The sequence below is a fragment of the Natator depressus genome, chromosome 2 (genome assembly GCF_965152275.1).
Source record: "Natator depressus isolate rNatDep1 chromosome 2, rNatDep2.hap1, whole genome shotgun sequence".
Taxonomy (NCBI): domain Eukaryota; kingdom Metazoa; phylum Chordata; order Testudines; family Cheloniidae; genus Natator; species Natator depressus.
Window position 1 is genome coordinate 129207077 of NC_134235.1, and position 23518 is coordinate 129230594.

Here is a 23518-nt window from a genome sequence, read left to right on the forward strand (position 1 = left end):
CTTTGGTTTGTTGCTGCAGTGTCACATCACAACTATAGAAACAGCACGGCAATTTTTGTATGTTTTTGGGTTAATTATTATTTTTTAGTCTTATAGTTGCTAGCTTCTATTCATTCCTTGCAATACCGTCCAGTCATCTGTAATCAGACTACACCCCAGTTACTTCTGCCAGTTCTGCCTCCAATAAGACAACTTTCTATAAAGAAAACTCACCAGTTTTACTCCTCCCTTTTTTCAAATTCTAAACTCTCAAATAGGGTATTACTTGTAATTAAGCTCATGATTCTCTGTCTCTTCAGCAGTCACTTTATTATCTACATAGTGAAAAGGTTGGTAGAGAACAGATCGATGTTGTCCTCAAAGTCAAGAGCACATAAAGTAATGATTTCTTCTTCTTATCTGTAGTAGTTCACTTCTTATTGTCCTCTCACTAGTCACTCCAGGGTAGAGCTTGTTTGATTCTTCTATAGATAACAAACCTCATTTCATATCAGTCTGAATTCCTGGCTTTAATTCACAGCCACATTACAAATTATGTATCCTGATCATCAGCTTTTAGGGATTACTCAGACTCTTCCAGGCTATTTTAGGACAACATTTTGGGTAATAAATCAGTGTGTTTTATTTTAACCCAAAACACTGCTAATGCTAAGGTGAAGCATCAACATCTAGCTTGTGTGGAGAAAAACATATTTTTTTTTCTGTTGATGATTGTTAAAGAATATATTCTAAGAAACTTCCCTGTGATTCAGAGTTAGTGTTACATCTCACCATTTACTGTAATCAGTCTTGATGCTTTCATTGCAGGTTTTTGATCATTCTTTTCTTTAACATTTATTGATTTTTTTCCCACCTCGTCACACTTTTTGAAAAGTCATTGTATATTGTGCACAATTTGTTTTCTTGTCAGTCTTTCCAGTGATACCTGATCAAAGTCTGTTATTGCTTTTTGAAGATTTTTTATTTGGTCTCTTTATCTCCCCATCACCACCTTCAATTGATGGCTAGATTCATCCCATGTGGATTGGATCCACTTTCATGACAAGTTTGCCATTTTAACCTTCAGCTGGGATGCTATAAATAGCTGAACTTCTTACCTTTATTTTAGTATTTGTTAAAGGTGTTTCACCACTAGCTATTCTTGTGCTTTTTGTGATATCTGAATTTGTTGTTTTGCCATTCAATGTACTTTCCTTGGTTCTTGAATTCGACATTACAGTAGATTTGGTGGTAATGCTTTATGAATCTCTTCTCTCTCCCCCCCCCCCCCCAGTCTTTCTCATTGTCATTACCAAGAATAAATTTGTGAGCATCTAGAGGAAAATAGGGTGATAAGTAATAGCCAGCTTAGATTTGTCAAGAACAAATCATGCTGAACCAACCTAATTTCCTTCTTTGACGTGGTTATTGGCCTGGTAGATAGAGGGGAAGTGGTAGACAGAATATGTCTTGATACTAGAAAGGCTTCTGACACAGTCCTACATGACATTCTCATAAGCAAACTAGGGAAATGTGGTCTAGATGAAATTATCATAAGTTTGGTGAAGAACTAGTTGAAAGAAGAATACTCCACGAATAGTTATTATTGGTTTGCTGTCAAACTGAGGTGGGGAGGGAAGTATCCACTGGAGTCCTGCAGGGGTCTATCCAGGGTCCTGGTACTATTCAATATTTTCATTCATGATTGGGAATGGAGTGCACAGTATGCTTTTGAAATTTGTGGATGGCACCAAGCTGGAAAGAGTTGCAAGCACTTCAGAGGACAAGAATAGTATTCAAGCAACCTTAATAAATTGGACAATTGGTCTGAAATCAATAAGATTAAATTAAATATTGGAAAGTACTACACTTTAGTAAGGAAAAATCAAATGTATACAAAATAGCGAATAGCTGGCTAGGCAGTAGTATGGCAGAAAAGGATCTGGAGTTAGAGTGGATCATAAATTGAATATGAGTTGACAATGTGATGATGTTGTGAAAAAGGCTAATGTTCTGGGGTTTATTCACAGGAGTGTTGTATTTAAGACATGGGAGGTAATTGTGCTGCTCTACCTGGCACTGCTGTAAGGCCTCAACTGGAGTATTGTGCCCAGTGTTGGGTGCCACACTTTAAGAAACGTGGACAAAATGGAGAGAGTTCAGAGGAGAGCAATAAAAAATGACAAAAGATTTAGGAAACCAGACCTATTAGGTATGTTTGGTCTTGAGACAAGACTGAGGGGGACATAACAGTTTAGCATTATATAAAGTGTATGGTGATCAATTGCTCTCTGTGTCCACTGCAACTAGGACAAGACGTAATCTGCAGCAAGGGAGAATTACATTAGATATTAGGAAAACCTTCTCAAGTATAAGGATTGTTAGGTAATGGAATAGGTTACCTAGGGATGTTGTGGGATTGCTGCCACTGGAGGTTTTTCAGAACATGTTAGACAAACATCTATTAGGTACCATCTGAGTATACTTGGTATTACTTCAGTGCAGGAAGATGGACTACCTGGCCTATTGAAGTCCCTTCCCTCCTTCCATTTCTGTGAGTCTCTGTGTGTAACTATAATCACATGCTTAAGTGCTTCACGGGTGCAGGCCAGAGTGTTCAGCAGCTTACAGGATTGAGCCCTATCAGCATGTTATCTGATTCCTGGTTATCTTGTTCGGCATGAGAGAAAGAGAATGTGACGATTGCTCAGGGGACCATTCTGATGGAGACAGGACCACTTCTTCCAGTGGTTTCCTTCAGAGTTATCATTACCTGTAAATTACTGTAAATGTCAGCCAAATGAACAATTTCTTCCAATGAACTATGTGGCTATATGTAAACCAGGACTCCATTACTGCTACCAATAATGTTAATGAACCTCGTGTAGCATGTAGGATTACCTGACTTATGGACGGGTGGCGTATGTGTGCATTCAGTGCAAAGAGCCCGGCCCCCAGAGAATGCATACAGGCTTTGGAGACCAGAGTGGCTGAACTGGAAGACCTAAGGGAAACAGAGAGGTACATAGATGAGACTTTCTGGGATGCAGTAGAATGGTCCCTCTCCCAGTCTGACAACCTCTGTACTGTTGAAGAGGATGAAAGTCTCAGGGAAAGAGAACATCAAACTGAAGCAGAGTGAAATGATCCCATAGTTGGGGTCCTCTTTCCAGATTATGTCATGGTATCCTGTCACACTAAGGATACCTCTCTGGGGGAGGGAACTCCAGTTATTAGGAAGAGACAGGTAATAGTCTTGGGGGATTTGATCATTAGAAACATGGATATTTGCATGGGTTTGTGATGATCAGGAGGACCACATGGTGACTTGCCTGCCCTGTGTGAATGTTATTGATCTCTTGAGACATCTAAATAGACTTTTGTGTAGAGCTGGGGAGGAGTCAGTGGTTGTGGTACATGTAGGTACCAGTGACATAGGGAAGGATAGGAGAGAGGTCCTGGAAGCCAAATTTAGGCTGCTAGGTAAGAGATTGAAGTCCAGGACCTCTATGGTAACCTCTGAAATGCTTCCAGATCCACATGCATCATCAGACAGGGAGAACTGCAGGGTCTCAATGTGTGGATGAGATGATAGTGTAGGGAGGAGGTGTTAAGTTTATTAGGAACTGGGGAACCTTTTGGGAAAGGGGGGACCTATACAGGAAGGATGGGCTCCACCTAAACCAAAAGGGCAACAAAAATGATTAGGGTATGGAACGGTTTCCATATGAGGAGTGATTAATAAGACTTGGACTGTTCAGCTTGGAAAAGAGATGACTAAGAGAGGATATGATAGAGGTCTATAAAATCATGCCTGGTGCGGAGAAAGTAAATAAGGAAATGTTATTTACTCCTTCTCAGAACACACAAACTAGGGGTCACCCAATGAAATTACTAGGCAGCAGGTATAAAACAAACAAAAGGAAAAATTCTTCACACAGTGCACAGTCAACCTGTGGAACTCTTTACCGGAGGAAGTTTTGAAGGCCAAGATTATAACAGGGTTAAAAAAAACTAGGTAACTTAATGGAGGATAGGTCTATCTATGGCTATTAGCCAGGAATGCAGTACCATGTTCTGAAGTGACCCTAGCCTCTGTTTGCCAGAATCTGGGAATGGGCGACAGGGGATGGATCACTTGATGATTACCTGTTCTGCTCATTCCCTCTGAAGCACTTGGCATTGGCCACTGTCGGAAGACAAAATATTGGGTAGCTGGACTATTGGTCTGACCCTCTCTGGCCATTTTTTATGTTCTCAAAAAGGAACCAAGTAAAAAAATAAACATCTAATTTCCCTGAAGGCCTTTATTCACTAAACTACAGCATAAGTCTATATCAAGGAAACCTGAAAATTTTGTTGTGAAAGCATTTTTGACATTGCAAATATTTTTTTAAAAAAATGGTGTGTTTTCCCCAAATTTGGATTAGTTGGTTATTCAGTGTACATTACCATTCCAAACTATTCCCCTTGGCACTTTTAGAACTACATATTGGGTATTACTTCTACTTAGTTGATACTTTGTTTGTAACTGTAAAATATGGTTGTGTACTTTCAGAATCACCTCCTTCCCCCCCCCCCCCAAAAAAAAAGTTTTACTTTTTCCTGTGTTATCAAAACTAAGGCTGAATTGATTTGGGAAATCAGAACTGTAGCCATATATTAGTCTCTCTCTTTTTTTCTTTTCTTTTTTTTTTGCAATCAGAATGTTGTAAAGTTATCTAGAGAAGAAAAGCTGAAGAGGATAATGTCAGTCTGCGTCTCTGCAGACAAAACTTTAACATTTAATGAGGAAGTTTAATAAAAAGTAAATGTCTGCTGAGAATGCAAATCTGTGTGCATAACTTGCTGTGATTTGCTGCATTGTTAAAATCTCAGATGGATCAATGTTGAATGAAAACTTTAAGAAGTGAAAATAAGGTGAAGATTTCTGATGGCTGAGAGTACTTGCCTGCCTGCATGAACTGCTCTGGGCTGAATTCTCAAATGAATTCTCAAGGATTGTAAAACAGCAACAGCGAACAAGATACAACTTGAATTTCATTCTGCACAAGAAAACAGTAATTTCTGCAGCAAAGCCATAACACTTGGATTCCAACGGTGTGATTTGATAAAATGTCCTGAATATGCATTCTAGAAAGTCTTTACTTTTCATTTTTGTTCCTTTTTAACACCAAATAAAAATGAAACCATAAATAAATAATTAAGCATGAATGCATATTTATTGCTCTTTATGAATAAATAATAAAAATGCCCAGATTATTTTAAACTATGGTGTCTTCTTGGTATAGAATCATGATAACACTTCAATCTATGAATCTTTTGTCAATGTATCTATTTAAAAGAGAGAGGGACTGTTACAAAGGTGTTTACAATGAAATAACATCAGCTTTGGACCTTACTCCTCCTATGCCTTCTGAAAAAGCCCATATTCATTGACATGTAGAGACTTCTTTAAAGCTCATATGTTTTCCAAGCTTTGGGGAAGGTGCTTATATGGGGCTAATATGTTTTGACAGGGAAGGCATCTGCTGGTAATTACTGTTTTTGAGGGTAGGAAGAGATTGCAGTTTTTACCGTGTTTTAAATATCTATAGAAGCTGCCTACATGGGTAGGTGGTTTTGGTTAGTATGTACATTGTAATGAGTAAAATCACTTTGTTCCTGTGTCCTGGCATTGACGGTGGCCCAAATAAAATAAAATAATACTTCAAGGTAAAATAATAAATTCCTTAATAAAAAGTATAAGTAAATTAATATGGAAAGTCTGTAGTCAGCAGAGATTTTAGACTAAACTAGGGTACAGAGAAGATAAGCTTTTTCACGTTGATGTTTATATTATTGCTGAAGAGGGTGGAAGTTCATTCTTCAGGTAGTTAGGCAAGTTGTAAAACAGAGGAGGGGGCATTTGCTGTTAGTTGAAGTTATCTGTCATGATTTGCTGAAACTTGTACATGAACGTTAAGTATGGGCATCACAGTAAAAATGGCCATATGGATTTCAATGACAGTTTAAGGAAACAACATTTTATTTCTCTTTTCAGCTTATTGTACTTCAAAAATAATCCAGTCATCTTGAACCTAAAATAATTGCATGCCAGTGTATCTGTCACATTTCTATATAGGTTATTAAAACTTGGATAAAAATAAATGGTCAGGTCATTATCGGCTGATTGAGCTATATTTAACTTTCAAATTAAACAAAATATTCTCAATTTTCACTCTTTCCCATGTATTCAAGTTATTTATGTGAGTGGAATTAACAACTACATCAGATAACAATTCTCAACCTAATAAGGCGTATGCTAATCACCAGCTTGGAAGTAGAAAGGAACTTTTATGTCCAGGATATAACATTGCACTATAGCATGGATGCTTCCTCAGCATTTACAGGTCCTGATCCTGCAAAGACTCACATGATTACTTGACTATGACTCTGAGTCCCATTGGCCTCAAACAGTTCAATTCATGGTGCATAAGTATCTGCAAGATCAGAGCCATAGGCATCAAATATCACTGCCAGCTTTACGATAACACTAGAAATGGGCTAATGGTCTATTCCAATATTACATTTCTTATATATCTCCTCATTGAAATTGGCCAACTCTATGTGTGGAAGTAGGAAGTGTGAGGCTACATGGAATAGTGGGACAAAGAATGACGCTCCAAAACTTTACCCTCCTTCCACTAACTGATTTCTTGAAAATAGTGTCCAAATGAGATAACAAAAAAGATTCATAATCAAGTATTTACTGGAGAAATTACAGTAAATTTCAAAGTTTCTTTATTGCAACTGGAGCCATCACAAACTTCTCTGCTTCACTTTATCTACACAGCAATTCACACAGTTTAATCTCTCTAGAGTGCATTTTGTAACCCTATTCCACTTTATGATATAGTAGGAGTTGCAACTGATAATTTGTTAAAAATATCTGTTAAGTACAGCAAGAAGGCTGCTCGCAGATGTTTCTGTTAATGCTGGAATTGTGTTTCTGAAATTCCATTTGTAGTCTTGTAAAAAGCAGTTTTAGGTTTAAGTTTTTGTTCTTTGGAATCTTCTGATTTCTATACTTCAATTGTTGTACACCTTTCATTGATTTCTGGAGCTCCACTGATGTGATTTAAAATGAATATATCTTTCAAAATTAGTATCTGCAGTAAATGGTGGACTTATCCCAACATGTATAACTTTGGTGGTTCAAAATCTTGATCTGAATATGAATTTTGAAATTGCTGCTATCCTTACATAATGAGCCGAAACAAAACCCCAGATCTTAACACTCATAATTTTTTTGCAGTTAGATACTAAGGTGATAACACCTTAAAAATATGGAAGGATGGGAAAAGGAGAAGCAATTCTGCAATTTGATCCCTTCTCTAGCTAGAAAGAAGGGATTTCGGGGCGGGGGGGAGGAGGAAATTTTGGAAGTGCATTTAAAAATAATTGTTTGACAGGAAATCTAGAACTTTTATCAACTAAACCTTGTTTTCCTGGATGTACAGGTACCTCTGTTCTACAGGTGACAGCTACAGATGCAGATGACCCTACCTATGGGAACAGTGCCCGGGTGGTATACAGTATTCTTCAGGGACAGCCATACTTCTCTGTTGACCCTAAAACAGGTGGGCACTTTATATTTCTTATGGTTTGATGCACCTGATAGATTGCAAGCTGGTAGATTGTAACCCAACATATGAAAGAATTGTTTTTCTCCTATTAAATTCTACCATTGACTTGAACACCCTTTGAGCTATGAGAATTGCAATTTTGTACTCTTCATTCAAATGAAATGTCTGTGTATAGAATTTATTCTTCAAGGAGTTGTGATATGAACCATTCAGCCAAAGTGGAATATCACTTTTTTGTACTTTCAGGTTTAGGCTCAGCAAACCACTCAACTGTGCCTATTAAATTATTATTGTATGTGCTTTGTCTTGCCTGTAGGACAGGCTTAGCAGGATTAGTGAATGTGAGCTTCAACACACATACCATAGGAAACAAATATTATGTTTGTATTTCTAAAACTGCAATATTGTCATTACACTGAAAATGTGTTCTATATGACTCAAGGAGTAGAATGAGCTGAAATGATCAGGTTTAAGCTCTGTGCATCATTTATGCTCCCCCCCTGCTCCTTAAGATACATAAAAGCATAAAACAAGAATAAGAAATCCAAATAGCTTATTAGAAAGAGTAAGAAATGTCTACCAAGTGGGGTGTTTAATACTGCTTGAATTTCCTGAACCTCATTAACCTATCTATTGTTTGATGACAGACATTTTATTTTGTTTAACGTGATTTTTTATCTTTAATAAAAAGGCTGTTTAATTTAATACAGTATTCACTTCAGATTAATTTGATAATTGTTGTTTTTCCTTTTCCCTCCCTTCAAAAACAAATCCTTGTAAGCCAGCAAAATTTTGCTATGGAGCAAAGAGATCACAACTACTATTTATGACAGAAAAAAATAACACTTTTGAGATTGTATGACATGAAATAAATGCAGACACACTTTATATGCATATATATTCACAGGAGACTTGTTACATGTGAAAGTGTGTGTGTGTGTTGATCTCCCTATGCACAACTGCTGGAGGAGTAAATTTACTATGTGAGGTAAGAGTATCTGAATCTGGCTCTTGGTGATTATAAAACAAAACATTTTTATCAGGAACAATGGGTTCTAATTTTCCCTGACATGTCTCAAGACAAGAAGCCTGTAGACTCAGATCGAAAAACGATATTTTGTGCTGTGTCTTTAAGAGGTGTAGTACAAACCTCCCAGCCAGGGGATGGGGATTAAGGTGCTGTTATATCATCTTTTCTTGCCCTGAGATTTCAGGCAACTATGGGGGCTGAAACAGCCCTGGGTGCAATTTGAGGAGTCTAAACCATGTTGCCTATCGGCAGCAATGCCACCCAGAATCCACTATTGTGGTGCCCCACACACATTCCCTCGTCTGGGATTTGGAGAGATGGCCTCTACTCCGTTCCTATGGTGGCTGGATACAGGATTTTCACAACGCATTTTGCTGCCACAGTATAAAGCAGCATAAAGATTCCAGAACGGGAGGGAGAATTTCCTCCCTACATCATTTCTTGATGAACTTGATAAAACAATAACAACAGTTTGCTAACTTATATCTAGCAAAACTGATCCAGGGTACCAAGAAAGACATTAATGAGGCTTGGAATATTTTACACTTCAAGTTGCTCATGCAGCTTCTAGTAGGGAAGGGTCATCTTCTGATTTAGAGTGTTGAGAACAAAATCTTTCCAATATTTAATTCAGACAACTAGATACAGGTGTGTGTGTGTGCGTGTGCGCGTGCATAGATGTATCAGATCCTTTAGAAAGAATTCAGTGTGTTTTAAAGGTGATAGAATATCTGTATTTCATTGGCCAAGCATTATGATGTGTTTGATAGTTGATTTTTTTTTAGAATTGTATTAATGTAGGCCTTATAGAGTAAGATAATTTTAAACTAAATTGCATTTTAAAAAGCTTAAGAAGAAAATTGGAAATTCAGAGTTAAGTTTACGCAAATTTTCTCAATCTTTGTACCACACTATGCACCACCCACATGATATCAGATCACAGCTGTGATAACTATAGTTCCCATTGTTGCCATCTATATTTCTACTTTATTTTGTCATTCAAATGCAATGTTCGATCTAATTCATTCTGGAGAATGAGATATTCTGTAAACTGGAGCCATTACTTAGCCAATGGATGGCTCATAGTGCAGATTTGGTTGTGTGTGGATGTTTGAAAGTCAGGCCCACATCAGGGAAGAGAATAAGACAGTTGTAGTGGTCTTTGTACTCAGAAAGTGGATAGGAGTAGATTTAATGTTAATTTCTGAAGCCTTCATGAGGATTGGCCTTATAAACTTAAGTGGTTTCAAGACTTTATGTAGATGATAAGATGTAAAAATATTATGACTTCTTGACTATATTGGAAATATGGGATGGGAGAAAGATAGGTTTTATTCCTTATAAGGAAGGTAAAAAGTGAGACATTGATAGAGATGGCTCATGTGGGCAGAGAAAATTGGAGAAAGGTATTTGACTTGACAGGTAGTTCCGATAACATCAGTATACTGAGTTTGGTATGATTCAAGGGGGGAATTAAGATACTGGAAAATGAAGAAAAAGATGTAGTGTGTGGCTTTAAGGTGTTTGTAATCTAGATGCAGGCTAGTCAGAGATATAACAGGAGAATATGAACTGTTTGACAGTCTTTGTAAAATCTTAATTCTGAACTTCCAGATTTTCAATCACTTCTATTCTTTAGAACTACAATAGATTACTTTTCCTGAAGTCTGTATTTCTTCTACTCTTTCTTAATGAAGATTTTATCTGGCCATTCTCTTAGTTTATAACTTAATATATAAAATAATGATATACAAAAACTAAATGTAGATGGATTTGATACAATCTGGAGGGGGGAGAAAGAGAGAAAGTCTTATAAACTCCCCAGGAGTCCATGCTATGGTTATTCAAACCCACAGGGTCCCTGTAACAGTTCTTAAAACTTCTTGGAGTCTTTGGCTAGAGACATCTTAAATCTTTTATAGCTAGCTGTCTTTTGTGAATACTGACTTTAAGAAGTACACAGCTTGTAACTACAGATAGTTTGAACTCAGTTCTATGCAATTTACAATTCAAGGACTCCAATTCTGGACTTCTCAGAAGTATGGTATCAAATAACTCAAAAATTAAATCATCACACTTTCAAAAGTTGTCAGAGTTGAAGAGAATAAAACAATAGTCACTGAAGAGAATAAATCAAATCTGAAATATTTTGATCAACGGTGGGGTTTTTTTCAAGGTAAACTTTCAAAAATGCAACAGGTTTCACATTTTTTAATTTTTATGTCTTAAGGCATTTGCTTAGCTACCCTCAAATAAAAATAAATACATAAATAAAACAAGTCTACTTCCCTGGCAAAACAATATGTGCAAAATTTTCAGGCAAATAATTTAGTTTTCATCAAGGTAGAGGGATGCCAGACTCCTGCCTCAAGTGGAAACTTAACCCTGGCCAACTACTATCTAAGCTTAAGGTTTATAACATGCTTTGATGCTCTATACGTTTTAAGTATTATTATGTATTTACTTACTACTCTTAGTAGTTCTGCTGTGGAAAATTGAACTGGACTCTTTCCTGCCTTGCTTCACATCTTCAGCAAATGATCTATGTTCTGAGTATAGAATATTTATTACTGATGCTCATGAAAGAGGCAAAAACTGAAGAGATTTATTTTTAGATCCTAGGATATGTTAGCAGAATTAACGTGCATCAACTTGATGTGGGACCTGGATGTGACAGATATATAAGGAACCCTACGGTAATTGTCTTCCCCCCTCATATTATAACTAATGACATTATAAGGCAGGGATGGCCAACCTGAGCCTGAGAAGGAGCCAGAATTTTCTAATGTACATTGCCAAAGAGCCACAGTAATACGTCAGCAGTCCCGCATCAGCTTCACGGCAGCAGCCACACCGATCAGTGCCTCCCCCCTCCCTCACCGCACCTCCTGATCAGCTGTTTGTGGTGTGCAGGAGGCTCTGGGGGGGAGGGAGAGAGAGGAGTGAGGGCACTGCAGGCTCAGGGAAGGAGGCGAGAAGGGGTGGAGTGGTGTGGGGGCAGTGCCTGTGAACCAGGGGTTGAGCAGTGAAGTTGGCTCCTGTAGCTCCAGCCCCGGAGTCGGTGCCTGTACAAGGAGCCGCATATTAACTTCTGAAGAGCCGCATGTGGCTCCAGAGCTGCAGGTGGCCACCCCTGTTATAAGCAGCGGTGAGCTGGAGCTGGTTCGCACCGGTTCGCTGGAACCGGTTGTTACATTGAGAAGCCCTTTTAGAACCGGTTGTCCTGCAAGGGACAACCGGTTCTAAAAGGGCTTCTAAATTTAACAATTGGCCAAAAGTGGCGCCTTAGGTGCCGACTCCATGGGTGCTCTGGGGCTGGAGCACCCACGGGGAAAATTTGGTGGGTGCAGCACCCCTCCTAGCTATGCTACCCCGCCCCTAGGAGCCAGAGGGACCTGCGGGATGCTTCCCGGGAGCTGCCCCAGGTAAGCACCACTGGGACTCCCCACCTCAGCCCCCCCGGCAGGTCCCTCTGGCTCTTAGGGGCGGGGCGGGCACCCACTACGGTGGCCCACGAGACCCTCCTGCCTGGATCCAGGGGAGACAGGGGACAGGGGAGGGGGGTGGATGGGTAGGCCACGGGGGGGCAGGCCACGACCCCCTTGTGGGGTGAGGAGGGAACTGGTTGTTAAGATTTGGGCAGCTCATCACTGGTTATAAGGTAATTAAGTTATCAGTGGATATCAATGGTTATAGAACAAGTAAATTGATAAATATATTAGGGCAAAATGGCATTTAAAAATATGAATTCTGGTATTGGTGGAACTTTCTGAAGAATCAAGAAATGCTTTTAAAATACTTTTTGACATTTGTACATTGCTTGTTCAATAGTTCATGACAGATAGAGAGCTGAGTTACAAATTTCAGATCCCAACTTTCCTAATATTTGGGAAATTTTGAATCCAGTCTTTTGATTTGGAACTATCTCTACTAATTAAACTCCACATCAAAAAAATTTTCTTTGTTAATATAAAAATAAGTGTATTAAATCAAAATTATATAATAAAGATAGATAAGCTGTAAAGCTCTTTCGACTGCCTGTACAATACAGATATCTTGCTGTATTAGGGCACGGTCGAAAGCCCATAGAAGTTACTAGGAATCTTTCCTTGAGTGTATTACTCCACAAATAGCTTTAATCATTCACTCAATGGTATAAGAAATATGAAACCGATATGCAGACATACCTGATGAACTTCATTAAAAATATACAGTGTCCAGTATTCATTAGCAATTTACTGAGACTGGTACAATGATATAATTTATCTTTTTCACACAAACAGTTTATCTTATATCCATTAAATATACTGAAATTTGTATTATGAAAATCTGACTCCTGACACTAATTTGAAATATAGAAATTGATGCAGGGGAAATGCATTTATTCTTGAAACAATGTCTCTGAACAAATCACAAAGAAAACTTAAATATTGAGATTACACAGAAAATGTACTTTTAAACGTCTGGCTGGTTGGAACTGGGTGGCAACAATACACCAAAATTAGTAATCATAGATCAGTTATTGTTGTTTTTGAAAATATTAGTTTAGAAGTTTAAATTGTAAAGCAACCTATTTGTGAGATAATATTTCTGCAAACTAGTATAAACAAGGTATGAGAGAAGTGGCCTCATTTTGTGTTTTTCAAGAATGCAATAAGATTGCAATGGCTTCAAGCATTCCTCATAAGAAAGCACTAATTTACAACATCTCTGGACTGGTTCTTTTACTGAGAGTACAATAATAATGATATTAAAATATGCCAATACAAAGAAGGGATGTGCAGGTAGTTCCAAGCATAAGGATGTGCCGTGTGTGCCAAACTGGCTATCTCTGTGATTTATAACATATTGTCACTTCTATTCTGTGTAGAACAATATACTTACCCATAATTTACAGACAGCACTTAGATTTTGTGGTATCAAAATCTTTAAAAAATGATTTTGCAAAAATGTATTTATAATTCACTTGGAGGGGGGCCGGGGGAGGGGGGGAACAAACAGCACTTGATACTAGCTCATAAGCCAACTGAATACTGTAGTACTTATACAATTTGTGTATCTGTTTTTATTTTTGACATGTTAAATCATGCTGCATGACAGTAATATGGGATGAAACTATTAACAGTAATAATTTATAATCATGGTATTGCTATACAGACACATGTAGATAGCAATATGCTACAAAGACTTAAGTGGTCACCCCATTTCAGCTCACTTCAAATGCAACACTAATGGTACAGGCACGTTGTATTTCTATTTTAGAGAGAGTATATCTATATAAAATGAGGACAACTATTAATGTGCCTACATTACCATTAGCGCTGAATTTTTAAGTGAGCTGAAATGGGGTGAGTACTTCAGTCTTTGTAGTTTTAGGTGGTGTGATTTTGTTCTTTGTGTGTTTGATGTTTCTGATCACATTGGGCAGGATTGTGGCTTTTGAGGGAGGGGGTACAGCATCCCTTTGTTTCCATTCAGAGTTCAGCCACAGAGCACAACACACTACAGGAAGGGCAGAGCACTATATTTTTGATTTATTATTAATTGTTAGTATCAGTATCACTTAGGGATCCTGATCAGGGCCCCATAGTGTTCAGTTCTGTACACGCACAGGTCATAAAAACACAGCCAACACTCCAAAGAGCTTACAGTTTGAAGCCTTGACTAAATTTGCACCAATGTAACTATCTCTGTTTAGGTTTCAGAGTGGTAGCCATATCAGTCTGTATCAGCAAAAACAATGAGGAGTCCTTGTGGCACCTTAGAAACTAACAAACTTATTTGGGCATAAGATTTCGTGGGCTAAAACCCACTTCATCAGATGCCTGGAGTGAAAAATACAGTAAGCAGTATATATATTACAGCCCATGAAAATATGGGAGTTGCCTTACCAAGTGGGGGGGGGGGGTCAGTGCAAATGAGGCCAATTCATTTAAGGTGGAAGTGGCCTATTCTCAACAGTTGACAAGAAGAGGTGAATATCAAGAGAGAGAAAAATTACTTTTGTAGTGTTAACGATGCCAATGAAATCAAGGAGGATATCACCCATTTCCAACAGTTGACAAGAAGGTGTGAGTATCAGCAGAGGGAAAATTACTTTTTGTAGTGACCCATCCACTCCCAGTCTTTATTCAGGCCGAATTTGATGTTGTACAGTTTGCAAATTAATTCCTGTTCTGCAGTTTCTCTTTGAAGTCTGTTTTTGAAGGGTTTTTTTTTTTGCCACTTTTAAGTCTGTTATTGAGTGTCCAGGGAGATTAAAATGCTCTCCTACTTGTTTTTGAATGTTACAATTATTCATGTCTGATTTGTATCCATTTATTCTTTTGCGTAGAGACTGTCCTGTTTGGTTTCAGTTTAGAAATTGATTTAATTACAATGGTGAAACTCTCTTGTGTGAACGTTTCAGTTTCAATGTCTTATATAAATTTGGCAAAAGTACATTCCTTTCTGACCTAAGCTAAAGCTAAAGCCAAAGCCAAGCCTGCTAGGTAGGACTCGTCATTGGCTGTTGTTATGGAGGATGGGTGACAATAGCACAGGATTTAGAAGATCTGTGTCTAATTCTTTCTTCTGCATCAACTTCCTTCTGTGACCTTGAACAAGTCACCTCTTTCTGTTTTTCAGTTCCCCATCTGTAAAATGGGGATAATAGTACTCTCCTGCTCACAGGGGTGTTGTGAGGATAAATATGTTAAAAAAAATGTGAGGTGCTCAGATACTAAGGCAATAGGGGCCATATAAGTAGCTTAAATTACTTCCACATTGGAGCAGGGAGGGAACTTTGAATCGTTTACAACTCCCTGCTCGGTCAGCTGCTAAGTCTGCACAGCTGAGTGCTGCCCATTGAAATGGACTCAGAGTAAATTCTTGATCTGGCTTATTATGTTGTACTACAGTCTTGACATGACAAAGGGCCCTAAACCTTTGTAGCTCAATATTCAAACCTTAAGAACTCTGCAAGAATTGTTACATGAAAAATGGAATTTTGCAGAAGATAAATTCTATTTACATTATACAAGCAAGTATAGAGAGTCTTGAAAGTCTTGCTTACAATGATCACTCAGACCATTTACTTATATCCTCCACTACAGAATCCAAATGTATTATTATATTTGACTGATTTCTGCTTTGTGGTGTCAAAAAGAAGTCATACTAGAGAATGACCATGTCAGTCAAGGTCTTCTCTATCAGTGATATATGTTACTAACAGAGCATGCAGCTCCACTTAAGCTAAAACTTACTGTTTCCTTTGTGGATGACCATTTCACATTTTCTCCAGGAGATTTAAAAACTATATTCCATGAGCAGGTTTTTTTTTTTCTTTGAGGTATCATTGGAAGTAGCTTCCATGGATATTTTACCTCCTGTTTACACCAATGTCAAAGCATTCAGTTTACCGTCAAAGAGAATCACAAGAGAGACAAGGTGGGTGAGGTACTGTCTTTTACTAGACCAACTTTTCTGTTGGAGAAAGAGAATCTCAAGGAATTCAAGCTCAAAACAAAATTTAAGAGTCTAGTCACTTTCTTCTAATTCTGCTAGGTATTATTCAATGTATTGTTCTGATCCTTGAGGTTTTTGTTTAGTTTTGTTTCTCCTTTCAAGAATTATTTTTTTATCCTGGTTCTAACAGTGCTACTTTTTAACTAGCAACTAATAATACCCTAAGTATTATTATTTCCTTCGCTTTAGATTTCATGGGAATAATTAAGACACAAACGTGAATCTTTCTTACTACGATTGTAAGCTGCGAGTATTCACCAGTCTTTGTTGTACTTCCATTTCTTGTGTTCAGCACATTTGCACATCATTATTATGTTCCCCAAAGATACTCAAAGAAAGGGAAAGGTGGTAAGAGAGATGAGTTGTACATGTGGGAAGATGAAAAACAGAGTGGAAGAAAAATAGTTGGTTGATGCCACTTAATACATTTACCAACATGCTGCTGAGTGCTACAAAACACAGGCTAGGAATATTTAACATCCTAGTTTTGATTAAATAAAGTAGCTTTTGCTGCTCTGCATCTGGTTTTCCTGAGAACTCTATTTTGGCCCAACTAAAACTTTCACAGGACTTCCATACAATTAAAACCCTCATTGATTAGGCCATTTGTCCACTATGATGCAAAGACTACAGGGGAACAAGATGCGCTCCAAAAAAGGGGAATGTGAGAGGAGTCCCAAACTGGGGACAGATACCTAGACATTAATTTCCAGAACAAAGGTGCTCAGCAAAGCTTGTGTACAAAGAACAGGGGGAGGTACAAAACTCTGTGCAACCTGTCCAGAAGAAGCCAGTGAAATGGTCATGCATCCTTCTCCAAAGCTGTCTGAAAAATGATACTTAGTTGACAACCACCATTGGTGACCTAGGTCCTGATAACAGATTTCTCGGAGAAGTTGGAATGCATGAGGAGGAAGAGGAGGTAGGATGTGGCACAGTCTAGCATGCTTCAGACCTTGATTGAAAAAGGCATTGGACACAGACACATGTGCCAGACAGGACACGGGATGACAGTCATTACCCCCTAAGAGGCTGCAGTGCTTTTACCCCAAACATATCCAGTATAATGTTTATTCCAGAAAACAGTTAAGAGGATCAAGACAAAGGATAACAGGCTGCCCAGCACTCCAAGACAATTGCTCTTCTCCTTTGGAAATGGAGCTGGGTGCTGGGGCTTTTTTTTTTTTTTTTAATAAAAACCCTCTTTGCCCTTCTGAGCAATTGCTGTGGATTTTATCCTTATCAGCCTACTGTTATCCTTATCAGCCTACTGGCATGATGTCTGCCTATCTGCTAATTGCCAGTCAGCACCAGTTCACAGTGTTATTTTCTCAAGGCTTCTGGACATGTCACCTAGGGACTCCAACATCCTGACTCTATAAGCAGAACCATTATCCTAAGATGGCATTGTCCCAGTCTTCTGTGGGCATATACCTCCCTTTACCGATGATCTGTGGATATATTATTATATCCTTATACTTTTGACGCAGTGCCTGGGCAGCTTTGCCCTGTGTATTTGTTATACCCCGCTCTTAAACACATGGTGGGGAAGAAAGGAGGCGTATACTGTAGCACAGGTTCTGTTCCCTTACTCTTACTGCCCATTTCCCTTGTCTTATGTGTAAATTGCCCTGTGAACAGCATTATTGGAGGTTTGAGCTCTATCTTCTGCATGCTGGGACAGCATAATGATACTCCAGCTTTTGTGTTTATTTTGCATGCTTGCCCCTATCTGATAGCTGCTTGCATCTCTTTTCACATGTGCTGGCCCCACTTCATTCAGGATGCTAGGGCCTATATATTTTTTTGCCCTTAAAATACCCTACTGGCTATGTTACAGTCGCTAATGATATTGGTGTAAGAAAAAACAATTCCGTTTTATCAAGCTGTAAAATGTGATATCCGTAAAGTAGGATTATCCTTCTATTCACAGATCTTTCTCCCTGTCTTGCTTTTGGCAAGAGATGTATAAGCTTTTTAATTTAAGAGATTTGTAAACATTGTGAGCTAATATTCTATACAAACACCATGTAGAAAATTGCATGCATGGTAGAAATGTGTTTAACTTCAGGGGGAGGAGAGGAAAAGAAAGAGATTTCACCCTTAAACCACACATACATCATTGTAATTTTTAGCTCATCTGGGATGTGAGCCAGCACAGTGACTCTAAAGATTAATGCACCAGACTCTTAAACACTCTTCCCCTTAGGACTTGTTCCACATGTTAGAAACACTTTGCAGGTCAAATTTCAGTTCTGTGGAGTTAAGTAATATCTTCATGGTTTTTGGTTGTACTAACAGGTGTCATTCTTCTTGACAATGATTATCTCTTTCTTACTTCCTGTTAATTTACTATGATAGAAAGAATGGGGAAAACATGTTGGCCAATAATGCATCTAATCCTCAATTCAAAAATTACTGGGATATTTGGAGGATACTGTTTGTCTTTTTGTTCTATATCCATTACTTACATTTTCTTTAGAAACTGATTCAATAGTTTAGATGAAAATATTAGTACAAACATATATAATTCTCTCTGTGTACTAGTACACAACAAACTTTTACTCCTCCATCCACAACATACACCTTAGCATTATGGCAACTATCATACTACACAGATCTCTCTCCATAACCTTAATTTTGCCACCCTTTGCCTTTCTCTACCCCATTACCTAATGATTTTCCCAACATTAATAGTTATGGATCTTAGCTGTAGTAGTTGGTTGCACTGGATGAAGATATTTTGCTAAAGGCTGTGTGCATCAGGGAGGTTAAAGAGGATGATGGAACACTGGCCTCCCCAGAGGGCGCAGAGATCAAGGCAGCAGTGTGGTTTATAATGTATGTTAGCTGTACTAATGGTGAGGTGTATGTTTGTGGAGGGAGGAGTAGAGGTGATGTATCATTAGGTGACTTAATTTGTCATGACTTTGCTTTTGTGGGTTTGTGTCAGGTATGCTGTGTGAGTAGCAAACCTAATTACTTCACAATGAAGTGTTGTGTGTATTAATGTCCTAATTTTTTAATGTTAAATCAGCGCTTGAGGTTGTATAAAGGGCAGTGGACCTGTGGGGTGATAAAAGTACAACTATTGGTGGAGAACATTTTATCTCTCAGCAGCTGCACATGGATCCTCATTCATCTGCCAAAAAAAATCTGACAAAAACTTTAGATTTCCCTGACGGAGAAGGTTGTATGTGTGTCCATCAGTTGTATTTGCACGCACCCAGGCCCCAACAATCAGGTTTGAGTGCACAGCACACAAACTTTTAGTTATAATGTGAATAACATCTAAAAATGACTCAACATTTTATTTTAAACAAACTACCTATTGTGCCAGATTTAGTCAGGAGCCACCTGTCTCTTAATGTATGTGCATATAGACAATATTTCTTGAGACATTGGACAACAATGAAAAGTAGCATTGTGAAGGACAAATTGCAACTCAGCACAAGCAGAAATACTTCCTACTAACCATTTAAATTTCACATCATTTGGCCACCTACTTTTAGAGGAAACACAGAAATATATACCTCACTTTAGAATTCAACACTAACTGAGGAGTTGATATCAGGAACCTCCATAATGCATTTTTTTCATCTAAGCAGGAAGGTGGCAGAGAAACCACTTTCAAGCCCGAGCCCATTACCTCCATAATGGTTCTGAGCTTTACCAACCCAGAGTGTCAGAATTTGGTGTTGGCTTCTGGGATGTTTTGGGGATCACCTAGACTAGTTCAGGGTTCTGTCACTATCTGTCCTGTTACCTTGGGTGCCTTAATGCTGTATTGCTATGTCTCAGTGCCCTGACACCAGTAGCCAGTCTAAAAGCATAAAGGTCTCACCTCGGTTCCCACTAGCCTAGTTACTCCTTACGCGTTGACATCAACAGCCCTTCCAGTCCTGAGTCTCCCCAGATCTGTCCACCCTGAGCTCTTAACTACCGGACGTTTGGACTTTTTCCCTCTGGTTCATCACCCCTGAAGGAAGAAAGCTATTCCTCATGTTATAGGTTCACTTTGGCACAAACACACCACACAGTCTCCACAACATAAACCTGTCTTGGATAAAAATAAACAAAAAAAGTTAATTTAATAGAAAAGTCTTAGTTTCAAAGGTGAAATAGTAAGGGAAGAAAACATATATGTGTTACCCAGAAAATAAGCATATATACAACCTCAGGCTTTATATTTCTATATTAGCTAAAATCCCTTTTCTAATACAAGTTATCTATAACCTCTGGACAGTTTCCCAGCATGTTCTCTGTCCTAGAGGGGTTCTAGTATTCCACAGACAGCCCTGTGCTTAGGTGCTGGCCCTCCATTTCTGGATAAAAAAAAATCTCAGCAACAAGCCTGCTTTTAAAAGTTGCACTCTCTCTTTCTCTCTCTCTCTCAGACTCTGGTGATCCATGGTGAGGGAAATTCCCTCGTCTCTTAGATTTCCGAGGGGTTGTCTATGCTTACAGTGTTGCAGCAGTGCAGCTGCACTGCACCACTGTAGAACTTAATGAAGACGCTCCCTATGCCAAACACCTCCCGTCAGCATAGGTACTCCACTGCCCTGAGAGGCAGTAGTTACGTTGACGGGGGAAGCCCTCCCCATGACATGGTGCTGTCTATGCAGGGGGTTAGGTCAGTATAACTATGTCACCCAGGGGGGTGGATTTTCCAGAGTGATGTAGTTATACCCACATAAGTTTGTAGTGTAGATCAAGGCCAAGACGGCAGTTTTCTTTTCATTCTCAAATTGTTTCAGTTTTTTCTCGTTAACTCGAATGATCCACCAATATCTCTTCAGGGCTGGACAATGAATGGGTACTTGAAATTGGTTTTGTGTAAACAACTAGCATGGGAGACGCCCCTCCCTGTCTGATTACTTGTGAGGTGATGCTGTAGTTGCACCACAGTTACAATTTCAATGATCTAATGTGCATACATTCATAATCATAATCTGAATACATATCTCCCAATGACCATCAAATTCAGAACATTACAAGCTTTCATAAAAGACTTTCCTCAATACACTTTTATATTACAGCAATACTATATACTATCAGGTGATTCAATTACTTATTCTTTGGTGTTCAGGCTCACTATTCTCCTACGATGTTCACTGGATCCTTTAGTGGTTCACCAAGACCAGTAAGGGGTTTGGTTACCGTCTGCCCTGTAACCCTAGGTGTCTCTGTGCTGTGCAGCTTTGGCTCAGAGCCCTGACACCAGGAGCATTCTGACAGCACAGTGGTCTCACCCTGGTTTCCACCAGTCCAGATACTCCTTGCAGGATGACCCCAATAACCCTTCCAGTCCTTAGTCTCCCAACGGCCATCTCCCTTGCAGTGCCCAGTCTCTTTTACTGGACACTCACAGAGGTAAAATCAAATTCTCTTCCTCCAAGAAGCCAGTACACATAACAGCTTCTTAGCTCAGCTGGGATTATACACCCATCTTAATACGCAGCACTGAGATTGTTTATTTGTAGTGAAACTAAGAATAAAGTTTTATTAACAAAGAACACTTTTAGGTCCATAAACATCTCTCAGGCAAACAAGTTTCAGAAATCCCCAGCCCATAAATGCTTCCAAGGATGTCTCAAAGCAATGTCACAATCTCTGTCACTGAAAATGTCATCATTTCAGAATGAGAAAAATGGTACCACTCACTAGAGTTTCTGCCTTGTAACCCAATATGCAGTTCTTAGTCTGCACTTGGAGCAAAACTCCCTTTTAAGTCTTTGGGAGATCTTCCTTGATAAAGACTGAATAATGACTTCAGTAATAGGCCTATAGTATGAAAGTTTTAATAAAGCTTGCAACAATGCTTGCATTATTGGAATTGCCTAGACTTCTCAGGGATTCAGTTGCCATTGCATTTAACTCTATATGGTCAACAACATCCTCAATATTTTTGTATCCCCCCGTCACTTAGTATTTTGAAGAGACTAAATTTAAGATACTAGCAAAGCAAACTTTATTTCTGTCTATAAGGATGTCCTTTCCTTATAAGTAGAAAACTTAGATAAAACATTTACAATACCAGAAGAAAATGCAGGCATCCTGACAGCAGTTTCACACGATGCTGGTAGATGAAATGAGTGTTTAGCTCTCCACCACCCTTTTCTTAAAAGAAATACTCGTAGATTGATTGGCTGTATATAAAAGTATTCAGGCAGAAAATACCATGATTCTTTCTATATCTAACTACCACATAAATTAGGCCAGAGGCTCACTTTGCTTGAATGGAAAAAAAAATCAAATAAAGAACTTAGCTGATACAGTGGGGAATACCTTCCTGGGGAATACCTTTTTATGATGAGATTTTTCCTACCTTCATGTCCTCAGCATAGAATGGCAAAGATTGGTAACAAGATAAAGGTCTTTTCACTGTCTGAACTCATTTTAGAATTCTTGGGGTTTAATGCATTTGAAATTAGTTCCTATGAAAAGTCATTAAAATCCCAGTGAAATGGATTGTTGGCCTCAGCAATATTATTGTGTACAAATGATTTGATTGCTGCAAGTGTGATTGGGTGTCTGTCTACCTAATCTTTCCTATTCAGGTTTCCTATTCCTATAGAACGCCCATCACTTTGGTATTTAGCCTTCAACTTCAAAATGGATGTCTCTATAATAAATACCTAGGTCCTTTTTATACTTAGTTTTAAAGATAGAAGGGGAAAAAATTAACAGAGTGCCTACAGCTTGCCATGTATGTATAAAACCTTGCATCCAATATGTGCAGCCAACACATGGTTGGTCTTTGGCTCCAGTCTGATACAGTTTAGAGCAGGTTCTCATCAGTATGGAAAAGATATGACAAGAGTTCCTGTTGCTTTGGCTCAACCAGTTGTCTAAATTCTAGCTCAAGGTGCAGTATCTTATATTTAGGAATTAGTCAAAAGTCCCTGTTCCCAACAGCAGTTCTGGGCACTATAAAGTGGGTATTTCAGGAGTCCCAGAATGCACTGGTACAACCACACTTGTAAGCTATGCTGCATCAGAATGTCCCAAACTGTTTGTGTCAAAAGTGGTAGTTTTGTGGGGTGCATGCACAAATGAAGCAACAAGTTATTTCATATAATCACTGTAAATGGAATTCAGTGCAAAATTTGTACTTGCTAAAACAATCAATCTGTTTTAACAATATATCTGTGTATTAAATTAGACCATATTAAAAACACTGAATGCATACTCAAGGTATGGACCTATTAAGAGAATATATTTTGCTGCTATATTTCATTGTCTAGCTAACGGCATTGTGCCTTAGCTTATATCAATAAGCATATACAATGAAGGAGGATGCAGCATAGCATGATGCATATAACTGATGCAGTTGAGTGAGATTTGCATGTCTTTATAACAAAATTTTGTTTCC

The 23518-nt window shown here is 38.5% G+C and overlaps 1 protein-coding gene across 8 annotated transcripts in view; it reads left to right on the forward strand.

Moving 5' to 3' along the window:
• The window catches only part of CDH18 (cadherin 18), an 845073-nt gene that overhangs the window by 655221 nt on the left and 166334 nt on the right, over nucleotides 1-23518 (forward strand). For all 8 annotated transcript variants that reach the window (XM_074944996.1, XM_074945002.1, XM_074945001.1 and 5 more), the window contains one exon: nucleotides 7482-7601. In XM_074944996.1, the coding sequence (XP_074801097.1) occupies nucleotides 7482-7601 (120 nt within the window). The remainder of the gene's footprint in view (nucleotides 1-7481; nucleotides 7602-23518) is intronic.